The sequence below is a fragment of the Ciconia boyciana genome, chromosome 21, assembly GCF_034638445.1.
Source record: "Ciconia boyciana chromosome 21, ASM3463844v1, whole genome shotgun sequence".
Classification (NCBI taxonomy): Eukaryota; Metazoa; Chordata; class Aves; order Ciconiiformes; family Ciconiidae; genus Ciconia; species Ciconia boyciana.
Window position 1 is genome coordinate 859515 of NC_132954.1, and position 25950 is coordinate 885464.

Sequence of the window (25950 nt, forward strand, 5' to 3'; positions counted from 1 at the left end):
ATTTGCCGTTTGCTGAACCACGGGCACCATCAGGATTCAAAGAGGTTGGGGGAGCAGCAGTACTGCTCTTGTCCTGCAGTACTGCTCTTGTCCAAGCCCCCAGACCTCCAAAGCCAATGCATATTCCGGGACACACATCCGAGCTGAGCCAGGATTACTGCTAAGGGCCTTGGCTCTGTGCTCCAAACAGCTCAAGAGATTTTCTTGGGATCTTCCAACAGCGGTCTCAAAGGCAGCAACACCGAGGTACGTGCATTAGACTTGCAGATAAAAGAGAAAACGCTGAACTCTTTGTGTAACCTTCTTCCACCGTCAGTATATAAGGTCTGCCTGTGTGGTTCCAAATCCAGCCACCCTGACACAAACAAATGTCACCCAGCTTGATGTATGAGCTCCAAATCGCAGCTCAGTCCTGAAGTGCAGTAATTAATATTTTTCCATCTCCTACAAGCAGTAAAGTACAGGAGCTCACCTGGGTGTTACCCTGCCAGCTACTCCTGCAAGCACCTCCACCCACCACTGTGTTCTCGCCCCATAGGAGGAAGAGAGACCAAGCAACATCAAAAGTAAAGAACAGTCATAAAATACACATTACCTTTGCCCATGGGCAGAAAATTTAGCATCTGATCATCATCTTCATTTGAAGACACCAAGCAGTTAACCAATAAATCACATGGCAGCAATGGTGGCGAAAGATGAAGAACTTCATGAACTTTCTATCCAGGGTCAGCATTTTGTGCCTCCGTTACCTCCTGGAGTTACCGCTCCCGGCGCAGCACCCGCGCAAGGGCAGGGCAGGCCCTGACGGCATGCTCCGGTCTCTCCGGCAATACGGGCAGGCTGTGTAACGCATGCAACAGATGGCGAGTCCAGGAGTGGATGTGAGCTCCACTTCAACATATCCCCATGGCAACTATCTAAAACTATTAACTTTTGCTTGCTTTGCAAGCAGAGGGAAACTCTCTCAAGGCAGCCAAGCCCAGGGAGAGGGAGCAGTGCGCTGACAGCTCGCAGCAGACGCGGACGAAGGCAGTCAAGGCAAGTGCCTGCTGTTTAACTGCGCTGAGCACCAGGGTCTCCAGTGCCCTCGCTGCAGCTCCCTGTTGGCCTTGGCACAGTGGCCGGGAGAACGTGCTCCGCATTAGCTCTCCCGACCCAGCTGGGCGTGGGGCCTCTCTGCCAGCTGGGCTGGTGCCAAGGCAGCGACTCCACTCCTCCAAATTCCAGTGCTGAAGCTGCTTCCAGCTCTGCCCGCCCAGCCTTAACGCTTTCACTGCTGTCCCTCTCCCACATCCAGCATGGCATCAACCCTCCGTTACGGAACATCCAGAAGGGTGGAAAAGGGTGTAATGAACCCACCAGGGAACTATGCCAGAGGCATAGCCCAAATGGAGGAATGGAGCTACGACGTTCTGAGTTACAGACTTTGACGGTGATACTTTTGACTGTGGGCAGGTTGCTGCAGGCTGCGTGTGTCCCTGCATCCTTGTTTTTAAGGTTAGAGTATTTCCCTGCTCTCCAGCAGTGATGTACTAAACACGGGCAAGCAGACTTAAGGGACGCTATTACAGTGGACAAAGTATGTGTATGCGTGCGTGTGGGGGGGAGGTCTTAGTGCAGGCATGGATTAAATATGGATTTCCCAGGACCCGGAAAATGAGCTGCAGGGAAGACTGCCCCGCCACAGCATCTTCCAGCAGCAGTACTGTTGGGATCATGCACAGAGCCACCTGTGCTCAGCTGTAAGCAGGGCTCCTGGGGGGTCCTGTAAATGTCTCACACTTTTGAGGCAAATCACAGCTAGAGTTTCTGATACTGTAGCATAAACCCCAGAAAAATGCATGAATTTCCTTGAAATTTAAAGCCAGAGTGTAAATAAGAGTTCTACATGCTTTCTTGTGTAAAGACCCAGACCTTGTAGAAAATCTCAGATTCCTGTGCCCACCATCAGCATGTATAGGCAGAAATCCCTGATCCCGTCTGCTCAGTCCCTTTTTCCCAGCCTGTGTCCCTTTACCTGGTGTAGACAGACTCCTCGGTGCATCACCTCCTCGGGTGAAGAGCTCAGAGATGGAAGCTGCCTCGCAGAGGTACCTGATAAGACCCTGGTTTGGTTCTCTTCCCCCAGGGGCTCACAGCTCTCCATCCCACAAACCACTTCAGAAAGGAAAATAACATCTCATGGATCCTCTTCCAACGTGTGTTTCCCTGACTCCAAAGGACTGAACTTCCCTCTAGTCTGTGATCACTTGTGAAACCCGTTTTCCCATGGGTAACAGAAGCAGACGCATCTCCTCTCTTTAGATGGAGGATTTCCCTCATCCCACCTCCCTGCTGAGGGCAAGTGGCCCCGGAAACCACAATCATTAACCAGCCTCTTATCTCTTTCTTCTTTCTTCTCAGTGATTTTTATCACAGTCTCATATTTCCCTCTTCAATCCATTTTGCCCTGAACCTTAGCAGCGGCACCTCCATTTGTGCGCGCGTCTCTCTCGCTCTCTTTCTCCCCAGACATGATTTAAAGTAACTAGGCAACAATCCTCATTCTTTAGGTCAATCCTAAGTATTGATTTTCTGTACTGCTTATAATGGAGAGGGACTCTCCAAAGCAGCTTTCCAAATCTGCACTCCACTTATGTCAGTGACCTGCGATCAGGATTGTTTCTGTCCTGTTTAGGAGCCATGAAAGCTTGAGCTGCCCACAGATTCCCCATAGAGCAGGAAGTTGAGAAAAAGTAAAAAGCCTGCAAAAAGTTTTTCAAAAGTACTGTATTGGTTTTGGCTGGGCTAGAGTTAACTTTCTTTAATAATAGCTCGTGTGGTGCTGTTTTGGATTTGTGACCAAAACAGTGTTGATAACTCCCCCATGTTTTTGCTATTGCTGAGCTGGGCTTGCACAGTGTCAAGGTCTTCTCTGTTTCTCATGGCGCCTGGCCAGCGAGCAGGCTGGGGGTGCATGAGAATTTGGGAGGGGGCACAGCCAGGACAGCTGACCCCAACTGCCCAAAGGGCTATTCCATACCATATGACGCCGTGCTCAGCATACAAAGCTGGGGGAAGAAGGAGGAAGGGGGGACATTGGGAGTTATGGCGTTTGTCTTCCCCAGTCACCGTTACGTGTGATGGAGCCCTGCTTTCCTGGAGATGGCTGAGCACCTGCCTGCCCGTGGGAAGGAGTGAAGGAATTCCTGGCTTAGCCTTGCGTGTGCAGCTTTTGCTTTCCCTGCTAAACTGTCTGTATCTCAGCCCACCAGTTTTCACACTTTTACCCTTCCAATTCTCTGTCCCATCCTGCTGGGAGGGTGAGTGAGCAGCTGGGGGAGCTCAGCTGCCCACGGGGGCCAACCCCCAACAGCTGACCTACGTATTTTGCTCCTTCAGTCTCTGCTTTCCTCCCAATTTACATTTCTACCTAACATTGCTACAGTGCACAGACTCGGTGCTTATGTGCGTCACAACTCAATCTAAACCTTGAAGCTCTCAGCTTGAGAAATATCAGCTACCTCCTGCACTGTATCTGCCACAATGTCAGTTGAGTCACTACATGACTCAAAAGGAAAAGCACGCAGGCCTGGCAGATGTGGATAATTCCTTCCCTACCCAGCACACCTTCAGAGTCTTCTGTTGAAAAAATCCACGTCGTTAGTAATGTGCACACAGTGTATTTTGGCCTCACTCTTGTGTGCTGCAGTATCTAAAGACAGGGAAACACCATTCTCCTCTGTTTTCCCCTAATTCTGAAAGTCTGACACCACCATGAGACAGGAAAGTCCAAAACCTTTGCAGTAAGTTTGGGTTCGACGCCCCACACAACCTTAATTCAGCTGTTTTATGTATATGCGCTGTGATAGAGAAATATTTCTCAATAAATATTTCTCTAGGATGACTGCTTGACTCAGTAAGAACGGACATGCAAACAGCTCTTCCAGAAACAATCAAAAAAAGCTAATTTCTAAAACTCTGAAGTGAACCCACAAGTCATGAGCACCTCCTGTGCAAGGTAACTGCAGAAACTATCATAAACACATTCTGCCCTTCAAGCAGAGCTTAAAGCTGCCATCCAGCACTTAGTTAAATAGGAAGTCCACCTCACCTTATATTCCTAAAAGCCCAGGATATGTGTTTAAGGGTAAAAAAGCATGCGTGTAGGAGGCACGAAAAGACATGTAAGATGCTGTATACTACATGTGAGGAGTGGAGTGGGGATTCGTGCCCAAGAGACAGCCCCAGGATTGCCCCGCTGGCGTGGGTGGGGAGCCGGAGGAAGCTTGCTCCTCCCGCACAGAAACCCCCCTTCCTTTGGGACAGTCACAGGGACCTGCCTTCCCCGACTGCTGCCAAGCTGGCGTGGAGAAGCTGAGCATGCACAGGACGAGCTCTGCCACATTTCGCCTTGCTCTGGCAGCCCAGCAGAGCTGACCTCCAACCCCAGCCTGCAGGCTGACGCGGAGCAGAGAGGATCAGGACCGACCGTCGGGGCTACGTTTCCCCTGCGGAGCATGTTTATTTGAACCCTCCAGCTCCAAGCTGTGCTGCATGGAGAGAGCAGCTCCAGGAGACGCCCGGGAGCCCGCAGCCATCTGGCCACCGGCCGCGGTGCAGTTCTCCCAGCAGGCCACCGCACAGACAGCACATCCTGACAGCAATGTAATTACCAACCTGGTGGGCAGAGAGCTGTTCCTCCTCGCCGATTGACCTCCCTTTCCTCCCTTCACACACGCACGTGCCCTCCTGAAAGCTCCCCTTGACGTGGCTGGCTGGGCCCCAGCCCCACCAGCACCCTGCCCAGCCACCCCAGCTAAGCAAACACTGGTGGGAGTGGGAGGCCCCGGAGCCGGAGAGGGGATGTGCCTGGGAGAAGCCCGGCGCTCCTCCACCTCTGCCGGCAACCAGCAGAAGGGACAGATTAGAGATGAATTAAGTTACCAGCATTAAATAAAGATGCTTGGCCTCTTTGAACTTCTGCTTCCCTTGAACATGAGCTCATTTCACAAGGCCTCTTTTCACTCAGCCCCAGGAAGCCATCAGTCTTGATGGAGTTAACTCTTCACAGGACTTCTCAGCTCCCCCAAGCATCTCACCCTGCCAGTACTCATCGGCTCAGGGCAAGACGGTCAGCCTGGTATGTCAGCTGAGTCCAGTATAACCACAATTAGCACCGACCTCCCGCACATTTCCCCACGTCTCCCTGATTTAAGGGAAATTCCCACCAGGAAAGGCAACCTCCCCGACTCCACTGCATGGTGCTGCAGGCTCCAGGCTGGCGCACAGGGAAGCTTTACTGGAGCTGAAGGAAAGGGGGATCCCTCTGCAGTGAAGCCTCCTCCAACCCTGCCAAAAGCAGCACTCTCAGGTCCTGGGAGGACTGTGCTCAACCATCCTCCAAAGCAGGGCTGAGGAGTAAAGGAACAAGGGAGGAGTTTAATTACAGATGAGGAAAGTTCCCAGCACTCTTTTTTCTTTATTTAATCCCACAAAGTGGAAATTGGAAAGTCTGGGGCAGGAAAGGGAGGGGGTAGCCACAGAGAGGAAAGTAAAATACCACAAAGACAAGGCTGATCCCGACTCCACAGCATTTTTGCCTGGCTCATGCAACCTCTGCCAATCCCTGCTCTTGCCCCAGTACTTGAAAAGCACAGCAAAGAGAGCAGAAATCTGCCTGAGAACAAGGGCTACGTCTGCCTGGGAGAGGGGAGATGTGACTTTGGGGTTCACTATTTTTGTACATGAGCAGGAACTGCAGAGTCGCTGCCGATGGAGCCGATGCGAGAGGGAGAGCCTGTCACTGCTGCCTGCCAAGGGGAGAAGCAAATGCTTCTCAAGATGGCTCCAAGTTACCACAGTGTCAGCCCCATGATGGGGTGTTATTTCTGGATGCTCTGCTCGCTCACAGCTTCAGCCCCTGGCACAGGGAGGCCGGACAGGAACAGAGCTGCCTGCACCGGGCACCACGGGTCAGATGGAGGTTCACACTTCTCCTGGGAAGGCGGCTTCCACCTTGCTCCTGAAACCTTCCACCCCCAGTTTACAGCCAGGAAAGCTCCCACCCAACACAAACATGTCTTTAGCGACTCGTGCAGTACCTGAGAAGCACCTTGGAGATGCTGGGGAAGAGCCCCTGACTCCAGAGCACTGCTGGAAAGACCAGCCACCGGCCAGGAGGTCCCCAGCAGCTCTGCAGAGCCTGCAGGGCAGCAGCGGGCAGGACGCAAACAGTAGGAAGTGAGGGAGAGGCTGGGAACATCAAGGCTGAATGCAGAAATCCAAGATAAACAGCAAGAGTGCCTTTCAGTTCCCAACCACAACAGAAATCATCTCCACCCGAGGGGAGCCCACAGCTTGGCTTGCACACAGGCCATGCAAGACGACCTCACGCAATCCACCCCAACACCAACCTTGCAGCACGGGGGACAGAAATGGCTGACATCAAGGGACAGCAGGAAAGCACCAGCCTGACGGGTTAGCACAAGCTGACCCCGGATTTTCAAGAGGAACAGTCTCATCAGAGAAACGCCTCTCCTAAGTAATCCTTCAGCTCCAGGAGAGCGGTTGCTCTCCTGCTTCTCATTTCATTGACAGGCGTGTGCTGGACTTGCCAGCCAGCAAATGCCAGAGGGACATGCATGAGGACAATGACAGCTTCCCTGGCCTTAAACACAACTGCAACACTAGCAAGCTAGAGACACATCTGAAAATCTCAACAGCCAACGCTCAGACCTTTGCAAGGCAGCAAGTTCCCCGATACCATTCCTAACCAACAATCATGGCTCAAGGAACAATGCAGGTACAACCTGATTCAGACCTGCTTTTTCTATGTTCACAGCTGAGATCACAGCATAAGGCAGAGCAAGTTAACTGTCAGAAGTACAAACGGGCGCAGTCCTGCAACTTAATAGTTCTCATTATTCCCTTATAATATCCACAAGTAGCCCAGTCCCCCTGTGAAAAAGTCCCTATGAATGCGTGTTCCAGAGACGCAGGAAAGACTCCAAGGAAATTCCTGAAGAGGAGCAGACCTCAGCAATGTTGTACAGCACCACCAGCCCTCCAGAGAGCCATCCTCCTCCCCATTTTTACGGATGGCTGTTCCTTAGCACCTTGACACCAGGCTGTTACATTGCTAATAGGTATGATCATCTACCTTTACTACGCATAAAGCAGCAGTAAAAGCCAGACAGGGCACCCAGATGCCCTTGCTGCTAGCCTCTGCCTGTTTTGCTGCTCTTTGAGAGCTGATTGGAGGAAGAAGACAGCTAAGCAACAACGTGGGCCTTACCTTTTGTTCCAGGGGGCTGCAGATTATCTCCAGTCAGCGAGCACCAGCCTACGGGAAAGATGTCCCGGGAATCATATCGGCACCAGTAATCGAAGGCACCTCTCCAGCCATCAAATGTTATGAGGACCTCAGAACCTCTCACCTCCCCAATGGTGGCCGGGCAGATGAAGTGAGGGTTCTTCCTGTCCACTGCCTCCAGCTTCATACCTGTCTTGAAGAAGTTTTGGGATGGAGATGGTGGTTCCTACAAGGAGAAATTGAAAATGTGCTCAAAGAGGATATGCCAGTGCCTCCCCAGACTAGGGCTGTCTCCTCCATCAGCAAACTCACCTCCACAAGCAGATGAAGAAGGGAGCTAGTGGGATGGATCTGAACCCCAATTAGGTGTGCACATGCTGGCCTAGCTACGCAACCACATGCCCTTTAAGTCAAGGGGCAATGAAATCCACTACTGACTGCTCTGCCATCACCTGGCTGCTGGACCAAATCCAGACAGTCCTATGTTAACACTGCACCCTGTGACAAGTCTGTCAAGCAACACAGGCAGAACATAAAGCTCCAAAGAAAAGAGCCTCTGTAGGATACTCTCACCTTGTTACCTCAGAGCAGGAAAACCCGAGATATGACAGTGTCTCTCCGTCATTCTTCCCCCACCTTCAGCTTTGCTAGACGTGTGAGAGATCAGACATCCATCCTTATGTGGGGCTTGCTCTTCCTAATCTTTTATACTTGCGATACACTGAAGCCACACCGACCATCCCATACCACAGCACATGCCTCTAGACTGGCTTCTGTCTCTCTCTGACTTCACTAAGGGTGTGAGAATACGAACTACAAAATCATACTTGCAGTGTTGCCTCACAGCAACGTCTGCACTCCTTGCAAGCTCTGGTACATTAAAATGTTTCAGAAAGGTGCTGACTTTCACATATTGCACTCCTGACTTTGAGTAGCACCTGCAGCCCAAGTGAAAAACAAGCACATTTCTCAAGCCCAAGCACTGAAGCCCAAGCCACTTTCTTAGCAGACCTCTGTCTGCATCTCAACACTGCTATGACACAGCAGCAGAGGGTATGGATCTGTCCTAGAGAAGCAGCACCATGGCAAAGCTGGGCAATGTTCATCTCCTCTGGGATCAGCAGATCTCACACGAGACACCAGCTGTGATTTTGGTGCTCTGCAGTAAAGGGGACATTCCAGAAGGATGTCTTCACAAACAGTACAGTAAAATACCTTGTGAAAAATCCGGACAGGAGCCATCTCTGCTCCATTCAGAGTCTTCAGAAGGAACATGGGCCAAGAGGAGGCATTCAGCCGAAAGCCTGCAGAGAAGCAGAGATGGAGACTTTAAGGCTGTGAGGGCCACTGGATCTGGCAGCACATGCCTGCACTGATGGGAACTTTGCAGCGGGCATACATCGTGATACCACACCACCCTCCTCTCACTGGAGAGTCAGGTTTGACCTTTTTCAGATACTCATGATGCAAAACATTATGTTGTTGAAAAGAAACATCTGGAAATGGATGTTTGACTGCAGTATTCGCTTATCATAACAAAAGTCTGTACATTGGCCGTACAGGCAGAGCACTTTGTGCAGCGTTAGTGCTGGCAGCTTCAGTGATCCTACTACAGGGGAGACATGACTTAGCAAGTGCACACTCAGGCCATGAAATTTCTTCCTCAATAGGGAATCCCAGCTTCTGGGTGGCCTCCTCCACTTTTTAGAGTGAGCTGCAGGCAAGCTAACCTGAAGAAATAAAGAGGCTGTGACTTGACTGGGAAACAGATTTAACCATTACAGGAAAGGATAGCAGTTTTTGGCTTGACATCTTCTGTGAAAAAAAGTAGAGAAATAACAGGAAGGGGCTTATGGAAGAAAAAAGCAAATTCACATGCTCTGAGTCTATGGCACTGAGCACGACTGCACAACTGACAAAAGTCTCCAGACATCACAAAATACCATCTTTGCTAAATGTGCATCTCCTGTACAATTTCTGCTGCTCAGCTGAACATGGCATTACACTTCTGTATTTGCAGTGTTTTGAAGGTAACCCTGGGACTGGACCTAGACAGAGAGCATCCCATGATGATTTACACGGCAAAGTTTTGCCAGGGCCAAAATGCCAGAACTCAACCAGGTCAGTACAGGCCACCCTGCCAGCCCTGCAACTTTGTCAAGGCAGCCTGGAAACTGAACGAGCCAGCCACAAACCTCAGGGGATGGGAGAGCTAAGCTCCCGGAGGGGCAAAGATAACCTTTTACGTGAATTATCCATGTAAAGAAGGGGAGCAGCAGCAGATGTGTACAAACAGAAAATGCTACAAGGAACACAGAAAATCCTTGCAGTGTTTTCTGGGCCCTTGCACTCTGCAGGCAGAAAGGACAACTGCAGAACTAGCTTTTTGTTACCTGTCTTTATGCTGGGTGCAAGAGAACCACTCCTGTCTGGCCCAAGGTTAAGCAGGCGCCACAAATCAGAGCTGGGCACACAGACTTCTTCCAGACTACTAACCCTCTCCTCTGGCACTGTCAGAAATGAGTTCTGCTCTGCAACTCGATTACACTTATTGCCATCTGCTGGCAAAACCCAGACAAGGCACAGGAGGAACCCATCTCTGCCAGCAAGGACAGGTACCTGCACCTCCTAGGCAAGCTGCACCGGAGCTGTGAGCTGCATCCTGGGACCAGGGTTTCAAAGAGATGTCTGCAAATGGACAGCAGCATGCATGAAAGTAACATAAAAAATGGCAGCTTTATTGTTAATAGCTGCAGCGGGTTTTGTCTGTAGCAATTATGAAGGGAAAGGGTATAATTAGACTTGCACGCACACAGCTTCGTGTGGTGCGATGTGCCAAAACACGCACCTGCTGGTGCTTCTTCCTTCTTCAGAAAGGTCAGTCCCAAGTGTCCCATTGCAATTTAGACTCTACTTCCACCAAAGGTCACAAATGGTGCTCCAGGAAAAAACATGAATAAAAATATTCCTAACTCAAGGTATCCTATTGAACGTTTCTTGCATCACTACAGATCAGCTTGATATTATTTGGGGATGTGCTAATTGAGAGAGAGATTTATGAAGACACTTCAAAAATAATGGGTAGCAGAATGCAAAAGCAGGTTAATCTTGCTGCTTAATCAGGAAAGAACCAGCAAATCAGCTCATCATTTGGCCAGTGTCAAAAAAACCCCAGATGTATGCTTAACTGAAGATAAGACTGGGAGAAGTGTGCGACTGCCCAGGTTATTTATAAAGCTGTAGCCAAGCAAAATTAAATAAATAAACAGATGAAATATCGCAAGCATCCCTTCACATGAGACAGGACTTAAATCACTGGGAACCTTTTCAGACATTATGTTTCCCCATTAGATGGTCTCCAGCTAACCTGCTATTGCCCCAAAGACACTTGGGCACAAATACACTTAGACAGCACGAATGAAAATTTAAATGCTTTTGAAATCACAGTGTCAGGATTAGCAGTGATACAGCAGATGCCTCAGCCTTAATTGCTCTCTTGGTTATTCTCTACATCAAGATTTACAGATCCCCAGCAAAGCACCTCCACCAAGACACCAGTACTGTGCTCAGCTCGAAGGGGGAGCGCAGGGGAAAGCACTGACAGATGGCAGCCGTCTCACATCAAGCACACCTTTGAGATGACAGCGCTTGCAAGCAGGATCAGAAGCCTAAAGCAATGGGCAACGGCCAGAGATCAAGCCATTGCTAGAGCTATGGGCCAGCACTGCCCGTGTGACTGTGTGGTGTCTCCCAGAAAAAAAGAACCTGGATTCATTCTGTCCTTGTACAGGCCATCGCAGGAAAGGCCATCGCAGTTGCTCTGCCTCCAATGCTACTGCCCACACTCCTGGGTCACCGGGACTTTGGGGTGCCCCTTGTTTGCTTGTGTGTCCTCTGGGAAACGGAGTGGCTCTGGCATTCTTTCACATAAATGGGTGGAAAATGTGTTTTTCGTTTGAGGTATGCAGGCGGAATTTCAGAAGGCATGAGAGCACGGTCAGCACATGCTAACCCTGAGCTTGAGCTGCAAAGGTTGCAAGCAGCTCACCTAGGTGCAAAGAGCTCTTTCATCTACACACTGAAGCATTTCCCTATCCATGCCATAATGTCCACATGGAGATACAGACCTGGTGTGGGATACATCTGTTTAACAGCCCAAGCAAACAGGGCTAGTCTACATCACAGTGGTAGGCAGGGGCAGTCCATGGGTCTCTGTCCCAAGCACAGAAATGTAAAAAACCTAGGCTTTTCCCCACAGATAACGTAGGCGCTTGCTGGACAGTTGAACTTCAGCTTACCCAATGGAGGCTGCAGCATCCCTCCATTCTTCTCACAGTTTCCTATGGGCTGGATTTCAGCAGAGTCCACCAGCCGCCAGAAGTCATTCTTGTTATCGCTGCCATCGAGGCGCAGGCGGAGGCGTGCGCCTGTCAGACCCACCACCGTGGCAATGCAAGTGGAGGTGGTGTTCCTGGGGTCCTGGGCTTCTAGTTTCATACTGATCTTGAATTCATTTGCAGGCGGAGTGTATGACTGCAGAGAAAAGAACAGGGACCCAGTTAGAGACAGGATTTCCACCACCTCAGTCATAAAGCTTAAGCCCTAACAGCATCAAAACTGATTCTACCGAAGACTGACAGCATCCTCGAAGCACAGCATGGGAGCATGCACCACAGAGCAGCAAAGTTCAGCAAGCCCTGGCAGCTCTGTGACCCAGACCACCGTCTTTCGGTACTGCATCATCTAGACAACGGGACCGACCCTTTTCTCTTAGCCTTCTCAGGAGAATGACCCACTCAACCAAAGATCCAAACAGATACTCCTCTGTGCTGCTGCCCCTCTGTCCAGACCCCGGGGTGCCATGCCAATTCACTCCTGTATCCCTGTACTCAACATTATCACCTCTGTGCTCAAGTACTCAATGCCCAGGGAGGTGCTATTCAATTCACAAAGACCTGGTGGATTCTGAAGAAAATCTTGCTGTGCAGAATGCACCAAAACCTGGATCACAGCCTACTGAGAACATTTTCTCCAAGACCCTGTGCTCGGCAGACAGAAAAAACATTCTCGTGTTCCCATTCATGCACATCTGAGAGTTAAGTCTTGTGCACTACTCTAACATTTGCAGTGCCTGAACGTATCTCTTTTATCTTTGCTTCAGCAAACTCAGATTTCTATTAAGTCTCTGATATCCTTAAGCATCTTTCTTGCCAAAACCAGGGCCTATTCCAGGCACAGAACTCCTGGCTCACCAACAGATCGTTGCCCTTGGCCTTTCCTGTTTTCATTCACCCTCTTACCTGCTTGAAGCAATGGGCAGGAGCTGGGATGGCACATGTCTCTTTCAGGTATTTATCCCAGGTGAAGTGACCTGAGAAGAGAAAAAGATTCAGATAGGAACTGATGAGCAAAAGTCTCAGAAAAAGAGATGGCTGGACTCCTAACATGGGCAGTTCTCCACTTCTCACAGAGGAGGTGCTCACAGGCAACATGTTTTCATCAAGATCCTCTGATATCTGTGACCACGGAAGATTTACAACTGCAGCTGCCAAGCAGAACAAAGCACGGTGCTGCCTACAGCATCTTACTGCCTCCACGCTGCTGAGGAGGGTCTGCAAAAAGTGAGGATAACAACCTACAACTTAATATAAAATACCCAGCACAGATGAGAATCCGTGGAGTCTTCCAGACAGCTGCCCCTTAAAAATAATTCGTTAAACACATTGCTCAGTCTGGGGATTAAGAACAGTCACTGCAGGCTACAAGCAGTCCAGATCAACAGGAAACTTGGCACTGTGCTGACTTTACGGTTCTCTCGGTCCAGCATCCACACAGCCTACCCTGCAAGCCAGCAGCTGGGAACAGGTATCAGCCCGTCCCCAGCAATTAGTGGACAGGTCAGCAATTAATTTCCTGAAGTGGACACGGAGTCCATAGCTTGGGCAGGATGGAAGCAGGGATCCTCCAAACAGGGATTTACTGAACAGAGCGGCTCATACCCAACGCCAAAGCCCCTTCCACTGAGTGCTGCTGCTGGGGAAAGCGCATTTTATCCTTCCCTGCACCTTTCCCATCTACAGCAGGAAGGGCAAAAGCAATATGCCATCCAGGGAAACCTGTTATTAAATGAGGAATTAAAAGCTCCTGTGATCCAAGCAAATCATGACTTTTGCCATTTAAACTGAACAGCTGGGAAAGGATCCTTCCAGCATGACATTAGCTTGTATTCATCAGAATGGCTCCCGGGAGACCACTGTTTTCAAGTCATTTCAAGAGGATTGGTGGCAGCACAATTAAAGAGTCAGCTACCGCTTCCCCTATTCACATCAAGTTTTTAATCAGTCTATTTTCAAAACAAAAGCTACATTAAGAGCCATTTTAGCTACTGCAGTGCACACCACACCTCTAAAAATTCAGGCATTAAGGTCAGCACACATTACTTTAGTTCGGCTTGACATGCACAGAGAAGCCTTAAGGGCTTGATAATCTACCAGCTTCAAATAAATAAAAGAAATGCTGCTTTCTTGCCACCTCCCATGCAGATGACTAGCACACTATTAAATACAGTGGAAATGAACAGAAAAAAAATACAGTTTCGCTGCCACACTGGCTGAATATATTTCTGTTTACAGACTCTTGACAGCAGCTCTCCATTCCTCAGAGTATGCATTTCCATCCATTGGCACGCATTTTCCTTTCAGCCAACAGTCTCACACCAAGGTGAATGAAGAAATTCAGTGATTCACTGCAATGATGCTCTCACAAAACCAAAATTCTTTTGTTTTAATTGAAGATACGATTTTACACTCGGTTACGTCAATGAAACTCTTTGTGTGAATAATGTGTAATAAATACCCAGCCAAAGCAAACCCAGGCATGGCAATGCCTTGCTGCATCCCACCCCGTAACTCTGACTGTTGATCAGGGCTCATCTCAGACTGGGGTGGCCCTTCAGAGGCCCTTGTCCATGGAGCGCAGAGGATGCCTGTGGTGACAGCACCGGCATGAGGAGTGCGAGCCTCAGCTCCAGGGCCTGAGCAAGCATCTTGAAAAGGATCAGCTGCGCTTGACAATTTTATTTTAAAAAACAAACCTACCCTCCTCTCAGCTGGTTTCAATACCTCGCTATTAAAAGTAGTCATGGTTTTAATCCTTCCACTTTTCACTCACTCCGAACCAAGTGAGGCCGTTCTGCTCCCTGCAGCAGCTCACGCCACAGTCAAGATCAATGCTGCACAATCCCAGCAGGAGCAGTAAATTTCTGAGACAGCTGCATGCCTCTAAAAATAGTGTTTGGACATGGAACTTATTTGAGATTAATTCTAGAGCCTGTTGGGACCCAACCACCATATGAAGACACACAACACTAGGACTGCAGCTACTTACGACTCACGGTTCTGGTGACTTATTTTGCAAAGAAAAGCAGGAGCAGCAGAAAGACTTCTCTAAACTCTCAGAAAAGGCAGACCCGATAGAGCAGTTAAGCTTTCCTTCCTTCTCTGTTCACTATCAGCCATTTCTTTACATAAAGATGGCATGACAAGCACAATTAAGGACTGCACTTCTTTTTCAGGATTATTCTCAAACCAGGACAGAAAGTGCATACTGAAATTGGAGGCTGCTACCGTTGCCTTAGTGCAAGAGGAAGCCCTGCACAGAATGTAGGGAATGGTTTTAAATGAATTCCGTAATAGTATTTAGCTCATGATACAATGTTTTGCAAGCAGGAATTTCAAAGTACACTTAAACTCAACCAAATACGATCAGCTTCAACCTAAAAACTGCAGGAAGAACCAGAAGCAAATGGCATTAACACAAAAGTTAGGATTTTTTTACTACAAAGGGAGAGCTGCCAATAAAACAGAAAAAAACAGGAGGCACTTAAGGCTTTTTTAATCGAGGTGCAGAGAACAAGCCCTGAGCTCTGTACTTCAGAAAGAGTGCGTATGGTTGAAGATGGATACATCACACTTGGCCCTCTCAACCTTAGCTCCTCTGGACCATAGCCAAATCCTGCTTGCCATACTGATCCCCACTCACTTCCAACGCTCAGCTCCAAACAGATCTGCTCTGCAGCCTCCACACCAGGCATGCTGTCGGCCAGGATGCAAAAGCTGCCGGGTGCCGGCTGATGCCATTTTACAGGCTTGCTGAGTACAGAGGTTACAAGGCCAGAGGGGAACATTGAGAATATCTTGCTTGGCTTTCTCGTTAGCACAGACCGACTATCTTGTATTTTATATTCTCTCAATATTCTTATTCATATTAATAAATTGGATGCCTTACTGTAGAGGGACAGGATGTTTTAGTCTGCAAAATACTTGTTTCTTATCTGGCCTGGGCAGGTAATGCTGGAGAATGTTTTCTGAGTGTTGGTCAAAAAACCCGTTGGCTTTTCTCCAATTCCCAGTGAATCACTTTGCTTCATGAAAAACCAGCACTTCAGCCGGTCCTAAAGTGTCCCTTTTACTGGTGATGGAGTAGGAGTGTCCAATGAGAGAGCTGACTGTAGGGACTGAAATACTCTCTCTCACCCTGAAAAGCGAAGGGGAACGCTCGCTCCACTGCTGCCCCCAGCTTCCAGTACAATATGCAAAATACCCTACAAGACCTAAAATCACCCTCTATTTTGCCTGGTCTCTGCCTTGCCTTTCATCCCTCCACCTCCCTTGCAGAGCACACCATACTCCCGCAGACTGGAAGGATCATCGTTCGAACGGACCGTGTTCCTCTGTATAACATACATCTGATCTTCTTTACAGGAAGAAACGAGAGAGGGACATTTAATGAGAAACACCACGTTTTTGTAATTACATCTATGAGCTAAACAAAAGCCAAGGATTGTAAACCTATATGACTCCCTGTAACTCAGCTGTGAAAATGCCTACTAAGGGTGACTGCCTATCACTTTTGCTTGCCTTTGGAAAGCTCCTTACCCTGCACTTGTGCCAAAGGGAGATATTACTTGCAGGCAGAGTGTCAGATTTGGGCTCTGATGTCTTAACCTCCAAAAATATTTACTACAAACAAAACACTCCACATACCCAAGGGGTCAAACTACAGTAGTTGTGAACAATGCAACTCTGCACCCTTGTGTTTGGATTCTAATCATGTTGCATTTAATGTTGATCTTTTGCCCAGAATTTAAATGAAGACAGAGTTTCTGTTTATATCTTTAACCGAAGCCTGGTTTGGGCTCCATTAGCATTTCAGCTCCCGAGGGGTCATCAATCCAAGTGAAACGATACATGTGCGTTTCAGGTCACAGCTGTGAAGGAGAACGTGCCCTACCCAGATCAAGGCATCCCATTAAAGTCTGCAGTCCATATGTGTGTCTGCTAACGAGCATCAAGGCAGCACATGAAAGCAGCACAGTTTGAGCCAACTCGGTACGAAAATTAGCAGAGTATCGTCTCTGCTTGCAGATCCAAGGGCCACGGTGGCCTTCCCCGACATCTGGGTGCAGCCTCCCAAGGGGTCAGCTCTCCCACCGCGATGGCAGAGCTCCTGCACGTCCTACCCGTTATAATTTCCAGGTGCTTTGCTCAGCCATCAATCCAGCTGCACATTCTCCATTGGTAACAGCTACAACTGATAACAAGATCCCGCTTACTCACTGCCTTGCTCAGAAGAAACGTGAGAATGTGCAAGCCAAAACTAATAGGTTTCAAATACCACAACGCTGTCTGCTTTGTTTCTTCTCAGAGGTGTCCCAATTCAGTATTAGCTTTGAGCAGAAATCCTTTCAGCCTGGACTACAGGGTGCTCTGTGCCAGAAAGCTGCTGCAGTTTCACCCCCCTCGCTGCGTACCCGAGCTTCGGACAGTGATGAGCTGCTCAGACTTTCTTGCAGGGAGGCGATCCCCAATCCCCGCTGCTACACCATGTGCTTGCTGAGCAGACACATGCACATCAGCATATCTGCAGAGTTTCCTCCCTAGGCCAGCAAGCCCTGGGATGCAGTGAGGTGTGGAGGATGGTATGCTGGGTTACCATGAGCGCCGATGAGAAAGCATGCCTCTGAATTTCACAGAAAGCTTCATTTCAGGTTGGCATTGCCACTGAACAACAGCCAGTCCTCTGACATCCGCAAACTGTGCAGCGTATGGAGCAGAGGGGAAACTGCAATGGAGCCCTCAATACCCCGAAGGCAGACTATACACAGGCCATGTGAGCTGTGACAGTGCCCCATAATGTCATGTGGAGCTCAGCATGGGGTGACAGAGGACCCAGGACTTTATTGGAGGTGCTAATAAACTTCCTCCCCTTGGAGAAGGGCCTTCCCAAACCATGATCCACAGTACTTCAGTATAAGGGTAGACAAGGACAGACGAGATGCCCAAAGAGAGAATGGCGAGGGCTGATGGTGGCCCACAGTCCAAGGTGCCTGAGAACCACCACCCTGAGTCTCACCTCGGGGCACAGGATAACCAAGCCTGTAAAGCACAGCAGCCACTTCAGCTCTCCCAGGGGCTCTAAGAAACACAAGTGAGCCTTTCACGAAGGCAAACGTGTTTCCTGTTAGAAATGGCTTAACTCAGGCAATCGTTTAGTTTCTTCTCACTCTGTACTTGGTGGGAAGTATGGACATCACCTTAATATAGGGACATGGGGAATATAAGGAAATAAGGACATCATTATACTCTATAAGTAAAGTATGGGCCCTAAAATCTTTTACTAAATTCTTCAAGCCTTACATAAACTTCCTAAAGTTGGAAGTCACCTGCATATCCCCCCTAAGAGACACCAGGAGCTGCCAATTTTATGAACTCAACCTGCAGGCGCCGTGCACAGGGCCACAGCCCGCCCTGCCCAAGCACAGGACATCTCATCTCCAAAGGGAGCGAGAAGCGACCGACTCCTGTGCTGCTACTGCCAGCCCTTGCCCTGTGCTCCGTTGAGCCAGCCGGCATGGCCTCTGCTGGGGCAAGGGCCAAATTCCTGCCGCTGGGGAAGAGGGAGTGCAGGTCATACCATGTCTCTCCTACAGCAATGAGGACTGGGCTAGCCGCTGCTGTGAACGTGGAAGAGGAGCTCATGGACGAGTAAGAGGCTCCTTATGCCCAGGACGCATGTGAAAATGTGGGCAGTCACCCCTTGGCACTCACGGCTGGGCAGTAAGAAGCAGATCTGCTCCATGCTGCCTGATTTAAAAATGAGCTGGCTCAGCTGTATGCTTACCCTGGTGTCTTCTCAGTCATTTTTTACTGTGGTCAGAATTAAACACACAAGGACTGTCCAAAAGTAGTTTTTATCCGTAAACTAATTGGCATGCTGCAGTTTCCCACATTCAAGCAACTCAAAAAGCTTTTAGGGAAAAAAAAAACCCCAAACAAATGGGAGAAGGGTGCTCTCTTACCTTGGTACTGGGAGGGAGACTCTGATGGGCGGCCGTACTTGTGCTTTTTACCATCTTTCCAGTCTATGGCTGAGACAAGAAATAAAGAATTTGTGTCAGTGAAGGAAGCCGGCTAATGCACTATTATCTTGCTCACGTCACCTGCTTTACAGGCACCTCAGAGGAGAGGAGCGAATTCCTTGTCACGACCCCAGGTAACATGGATGATTTGCCTAAATCTATGGGGTGTGCTCCCTTCGTCCGCACAGCTCAAGAGAAGACCTGACACAAGACATCTGCATTTGCATCATAGTGTCTGCCTAGTCCTCACCAACTACGGTTCTCCCACAACGGCAAGCAATAATGTAAAAAGCAGCAATATGCTAAAGCTTCATCATTTTAACTACGTGAAGAGGTGGCAAGGCTTGGAAGGAACAAATGCGAAAGCCACTAAAAATGGTTCACATGGATCTTGTACGCCAAGAAGTGGAGCCTGAATCACTCCTTGTTTATCAACTCCAGGTTATGGCAGCCAGCCTTACTCACACAAACAGCCTTGCCCCTCTCTGGTGATGGGGAGAGGACTTCTCCCAAAGTCTGCACAACTGCCCTTCCCACGCACAACACTGTGTTACCACTGTGTGTCCTGCGCAGCTTGTAGGAGAGCACAGCAAAGGAGCACCAGCTCTGAAGAACATGTTATCTGAGTTGTCTTTGCTCCTGACAGCTTTGGGCCTTGCAAAAAAATTGTTGCAAGTTGCAAAAAAATAAAGTTCCCAAGACAGCTCTGGAAAGTGATAGAGCAAGAAGCAGGGGATGCCCATCCCTGCCTCCAGCAGCCTCCAGCCCAACGGAGGGATGCAGATCAGCGTGCCACTGCAGAGCCGGCCCTGAGCGAGCTCCTCCACCCACTGCTGCCTGACTGACGCACCCTGGGAGTGCTACTGCAGTCCAGCTCATTTATTTTACAAAGCATTTTTAGGACTATTATAAACAACAATTTGGTAGCACTCTACGAAACGTACCTTACCCCCAGAAAAAGCAGTTCCTTGTGAAAAGAACAAAAAAGAAAGCAGGAAAAGTTTTGAAATCTCCTGACAAGTAGCTGAAAGAGGCAGGCCATGAGCTGCTGCTAGAGTGGCCTGGTGGGTCCTAAGACGTCTGAAATTGCTTTTGGACCATTATTTTTGCAGTCTTCCCTTCCTGACATGTTCTCTTCAATACAATGGACAGGAGGACGGCATGTAGGTTTTATCCCTTAAATGAACATAAGGGACATATGGAGTGTGGCCACAGCATTGCTAGACATGGACCAGACAAAGAGCCTCCTTGGAGAGACACGAATGAAAAAGCTGGGAGGGCACCCGTCCTATAAATGTATTCCCATGAAGGACAGTATTCTGCCATCTCCTTAAGAAAGCAAGAATAAAGGACACAAAGTATTTAAGTCAGAAGCAAAAAAGCCCCCCAGGATGGGTAACGCTCCTCTCTGTTGCAGGATAGCTCTCTAATAGCATCCGTGCACTCAAAGTAGCCTCCCGACATACTCTGCAGGTGAAGTTACATTTTATTCTTAACCTTTAACATGCAAAAATCCTCATTAAGCAGGCTGCAAAAGCAGCAGAGAGGGAAAGAAATGCAAGAATTTCTGCAGGCAAATAAAGAAAAAGGAAAAAGTTCAATGCATTATTAAAAAAGCAGGTAAGTAGGACAAGAAACCCACGTGTGCACGATGCAGGTGTTGCTTCTGCAGCCTACGGCACGGCATTCACAGCACAGGTCACACAGCCGCGCTGGCTGGAGGCACCCTGCTCCACGAGGCAGAGAGGACAAGCTGTGTGCGAGGCTAAATTCAGCCAGCCCAGTCCGCAGCCACACTGCTGACTAATCAACCTGCCTCTTTTATTACCAAGCCCTCCAGCTGCCTCGCAGCAGGCTCTCCCCATTCCCTGCTTTCCTTCATTTATTTTCACTTCATTAAAGGACAAGCAGTGTTAGGAAGAGGATAATGCTTCTGTAAGATGAACCACCAGAGAAGCAAAGGAGACATTTAAAAAAAATAAACGGATGAGAGAAATTGAGCATAGAAATCTCCTGCAATAAACCTTGCGAGCGTGTAGCAGATGTGAACAAAGAACTGCGGAGGATGCTCCATCCTCTATGCTTCTCCCTTCCCCCAACCTCCGAAGCGCATGTGATGAGATCACTCCAGTCAAACGCACATGCATGGCACAACACTAAAGGAAATCAATATTTTTGTTAAGCACAAGACGTCCGAGCAGCTCAGCTGCAGGCAGCCTGCTTGACTTTACCCTTTTTGTTGGGGCAAGCAGGACACGGGTGGCATGTGTGCGGTCACCCTGAGCACCATGGCTGCCGCTGCATGTAACGGGACAAGAGACTCAGGCGGCGAGAGGTAAGCGTCCGTAACAGATTTCATCTCCACAAGGTAGGCTGGTCTTTGGTTTCACGCCTCATTAGAAGGGGAAGGCTTGTGCCAGCGGAGAAGCAGTTTGCCTCATGCTGGGAGGACTAGCAGATGGTGCGTGCTGCGGGCACCGCAGAGCACCCTTGCCGCCTGACACTGTGCCCCACAAGCTGCAAGGGTGCACCCGGCGAGGGACGCTTCCTCTGCCTGTCTTGGCGGTGGGTTGATGAAGCCTTCTCTGCATGCTGCCGGAGAAACGAATGACTCCATTTTGAGCGTGCAACCAGCGTGCCCCCCACACTCCCGCCCCATCGACAGCCTCCCGATGCACTGCGCTCATTCCTTCGGTCTGCACCAGCTCGCTACCGGGCCTTTGGCTGTACCAAGCATCACTGCTCACCTTTTTGAGGGCCTGGTTTCCGCATTATATCACCTGCTGCTGTCCTTATCCCGGGACTGGCTTGCTTTTAGATAACTGAAGATGTCTAGGACAAAAGAAATAAACATGAGAAAATTCCCCCATTCTGGAGCACCCAGTCATCTGCAACATTAACTAATCACACAGCAGGGAGAAAATAGATGCTCTTTCACCCTGGGTTGCACAGAACATCTCCTACTGAACACAGACAATTCATTTCAACCCCCCTGCAACTACAAGTCTTTCTCCAATATGTGGACAACTTCAAATTTATGGCAGCAGGAGTGGCATAAATAAGTGAGAGGAGCATATGCCAGTCTCTGTGCTAACTCTACAGCGGGTCCCGAGTGTGTGCATGGAAGGAGGGGCTGCTCTTGCTCACTAACAAAGGGAGGCAGAGCTGAAATTTATGAAAGAAAACACATGGAAACATAACATTAACTCTGGCAAAGCAGCACCGCAATCCCCAGCTCGCCACTTGCAATTCAAATTGCTCGCAGCAGTTCTGGGTAATAAAGATGAGAAATTGGACAATGACCCAGGAAATATTTTTGCTATTAGTACTGCAACAAATGTCCAAGTTGCGCTGCATTTTTTTTTCCTGGTTGGAGGAAAACTGGCTGGACTGTCCCCAAAAAAGAGAAAGCATTTGCATTCTTGTTATAAGCAAACGTTACTGAAAATCAGAGCTCTTGGGAGATGCGTGCCGGACACGTACACAGAGACCAGTGCTCCTGCACAGCCAGTCTCGCAGGGCAGTGCCTCCTGTATGCACTGAGCCTTGCCAAGACCTGACAGAAAATATCTAAATGAATGGCTGCGCTGGAAACAAGCCCTTAGGAAAGCTAGTAAAAGCATGTTTTGACACTACACTAACTAATGAAAGATTAATTGTGTCAATATAACTCCATTTTGTTCACAGTGGGGCAGTCAGGCTGGAGGACGTAAGAGGAAGCCGTCCCAGGACGCAATGCTGAGTTTCTTCTTAAAGGGTTATTTACAGATCCAACTTGGCGAGAAGTTTTGATTTTCAAAAACCAGGCTTTTTCCAAACCTAAGAGAAATGAAGAGTTTAATTTTCTATATATGTGCTACAAATTACTGCCTTTACATGCAATGCTCACAACATTGAGCAATACTCTGAGAAGGAAAATACTAAAGGAATATTAAATACTAAAGGAAAAAGAAACTAGTTTTTTAGTCCAAATCAAAAGGTACACAGTAGTCTCTTATTGCCTCTCTCATAAATAGCATGTGTGTTTGTGCATACTTGTGAAAGGAGTAAAGTTTCTTTTCCTTTCAATAGCGGAAGGTAATCTACATGTGAAAGCTTATTTACAACTTTTAATGCTTCTTTTCATAATTTTCTTCAGGCATTTTTATTAAAAGCTAGCAGTCATGGTAGGAAAAGTCCCCCAGCCATAAAACCCAGGGTGAAAGGTGTTATATAAAGGCACCAGACAAGCGTTCACCATCTCTGGCTCTGCACCTCTGCTGTCTGCTCGGCTCCCCCGGACACGGGACTTTCTGAAGTACCTAAACGCTAATCATAAATCTCACACGTTTGACACGGGACGGGCGTTCCTGTGCCACTCAGACGACTTTTGAAAAGCTGCTTCAGCCTGAGCGCTTCAGAGCCCTACCTGGCAGGGATGTGTAACTCTTCCCTGCAGAAGTATTTGGGGGAAAAACTCATGACCATGTATGAGATGCTCAGATACGATTTGTGGAAGGCTGCAGCTCAGGAAGAGAGGTGAGACTACTGCACCCCCCGTCCTTGTGCAGACGGCAATGGGAGTAACCCTAACTACTTGTAAAGCACACAGATGACTGCCGGTGTCCCTCAGCCAAAGCTGTAGTGGGCTCCCAGCAAGATCGCGTCATGGAAGAGAATGAGACATTGTAAATGTTACTCCTATTAAAAAAAAAAAAAAAAAAAAAAAAAGGGTGACTCTTCCCCAAAGAAGAAGACTTAGTCTGCTGAGAGCCATGCGGGTCCCAGCCTGGGGACAGCGCGCTCCAAAACATGCTTCCAAGAAACTGTCCAAATGAGATGGCCCCTGCCTGACTCCTGCCACCCTTCGCGGTCCTCCACCGTGGCTTTGCACCATCCAGCTTCCCCGTACGTTCTCACACCACAGGACAGCAACGCGTGGTTTCATCCTGCAAAATCATTACCCAAAACTGAAAAAGAAATATGCAAAGTAATTAGTGTGCTTCAGGGCCACAAAACACCCAGAGAAGAGCCAGAACCAAACTCCATGATGCACGGCTTCAGCCTGCCTGCCCCAGCGGCACCTAGTCCTGCGCAGCACAGATGCAAGCCACCAGCCTCACTACATCCCAGGGACAGGGATCAGTCCCTGCCCGCTCCCCTTCAGCCGCAGAGACACAGCCTGCGTACCCCAGCCCTCCTGAAACTGGTATAAAGTGGGCTTTACTAACATAGGGTTTGGGAATTGGCAATTCCCACTGGCTGTAATTTCATTCTGTAGTTGCCCAGAGAAGCTGTAAAATCTCCACCCTTGGAGATACTCCAAGCGTCACCAGCTACCACCCTGAGCAGCCTGATCTAACCTTGAAGCTGAGTCTGACTTCAAAGCCAGCCCAGCTCTGCGTGTGGGGCTGGACCAGACAACCTCCACAAGTTCCTTCCAACCCCTATGATTTTATTTCCCTGACAACTGATTGGAAGGCAAGCCCTATAGGCTTTAGTAAGCCTGAAACACCACAGCGAAGAAGACAGACTTCAGTCTAGAGAGAAGAAAGTGAATGGCAGAACAGGCAAGCTAACAGGCACTGCAGGACAGGGAGAAACACAGTACGGATGTATGTGGTCCTTATGGATGTGTGCATCAGTTCAGGGACTGAAGACTAAAAAAAAATAAATCTTAAAGTAATAAATAGTAGAAGGTACAGTTTGGTATCCAAGACGGAAAAATGGGCTATCCACACAGATGGATCTTCCTGAATGACTTTAGACACAAACATGCCCCTGATGAGAACTTGTTGGCTGGGTCAATGACACAAAGGAAACAATCTTACTTTTGCATCAAATAAAGCATTCGAGATTTACATAGCCCAGCACATGCTGCAATACTCCATCTCCAGAACCTGACACTTGTACAAAGCTGCATACCAGAGTTAAAACTCCCCTCTTTATCAAAAGCTGTGTTTCTCATGCTTGTGCATATCAAGATAATCTTGCAAGCACAGACCAGAGTTTTACGTGGTGTTGGTTTCCAGAATCTATACCGTGAAAGGACAGATCAATGTGCAAATTCATTTCAGCAGGATGCTACCTTAAAATCTAAAAAGGCCACCTGATTTGCTGCCTTTTGTAGCAGATAAAGTGCCTTTCCCACAGTTTCAAACAACTTCCACTCACCGAGATATCAAAACTGCCAACGGCTCCACTGAACTGTCATGGGCTCTAGTTCCCCATCATTCCTACAAGACAGCAAAGTCAGTACAAATACTGCGGCATATCAAAACCTGAAAGCATAGAGACAAAATGAGAAAGTTTGCGTTTAATTGCAGAAAGGCTAGGTTACCAGTTGCATTATTCATGTTCATATTTAATTCATTTAAAACATCCAAATTTAAATCTGAAGACAGCTGCAACAAACATTCCCACTTGCCATAGCAAAGCAGTGCAGAACTTGATATAATTTAAGTTCAGCTTGCAACGAGTACACAGGACCGCAGCTGTTAAACACCTTTGATATGAGCAAGATCGCATCAACTGAGTTGATACAAACTAGTTCAGCTTTTGTAAAATGAAACTATCACACAAAGAAGGATTTAAAACACTAGACCTGGTTAGTAATAAAAAGGAGACAGACCACAGGAGAGCCATATAAAATAATGAATAGCATGAAGGGAGTGAACTGGGGACTCCAAATTATCCCTTCCACAGTGCAGCAGGGCAAACTAAAAAAACCCAAGTATATAACAGGGAGAAGGAAATTTTGTTTATTGGAAACTAGCAGACATGCAACTTCCTCGTGGAGGATGTTATCAAGACAAGTAAACAAGTAACACTAAAAAAGGACAAAGACATTCAAAAGCAAAACAGCATTTATAACTATATCAAAGTCTGAAACGCACAGGCCATTGGTACTCGCACCTCAAGCAAAAGCTGACTGAAAGGTGGGGTGGCCAGCCGAATCCTGCCCACCACATTACCGCGTTAGCTGCTGCATTTTGGCAAGGAAAAGCCGAGCACTTGCCTTCCTGCCAGGCTGCCGGCACCAGGTCACGGCCAGAGGCAGGACACCAGCTTGAGATGCAATTTTGTTAGCACCCCAGTGACCCCCTGCATTGGTTTACACTGAGATTTACACCACGGATGTATTTTCCTTTTTCTTGTTCAAAAAATAAAGGCAGCACAGAGGCAGCCAGGGCTGGGAAGAGCATCCCAGGGCATCCCCAGCTCAGGCTGCCGCTCTCCGGAAGCCACACTGCACAAC

At 48.5% G+C, this 25950-nt stretch overlaps 1 protein-coding gene across 14 annotated transcripts in view; it reads right to left on the reverse strand.

Annotated features, from left to right (window-relative positions):
- Positions 1-25950, reverse strand: part of SCMH1 (Scm polycomb group protein homolog 1) — a 74358-nt gene that overhangs the window by 32422 nt on the left and 15986 nt on the right. For 6 of the 14 annotated variants that reach the window (XM_072885418.1, XM_072885415.1, XM_072885417.1 and 3 more), the window contains exons 2-8: positions 24867-24928; positions 21461-21545; positions 18654-18722; positions 12595-12665; positions 11593-11827; positions 8510-8598; positions 7277-7520 (exon numbers count right to left, since the gene is read on the reverse strand). In XM_072885418.1, coding sequence (XP_072741519.1) covers positions 7277-7520; positions 8510-8598; positions 11593-11827; positions 12595-12665; positions 18654-18722; positions 21461-21485 — 733 coding nt within the window. In that variant the 5' untranslated portion in view covers positions 21486-21545; positions 24867-24928. Of the gene's footprint in view, positions 1-7276; positions 7521-8509; positions 8599-11592; positions 11828-12594; positions 12666-18653; positions 18723-20944; positions 21306-21460; positions 21546-23542; positions 23663-24866; positions 24974-25950 lie in introns of those variants that run through there. The other 8 variants (XM_072885405.1, XM_072885409.1, XM_072885407.1 and 5 more) reach the window with 6 other exon arrangements.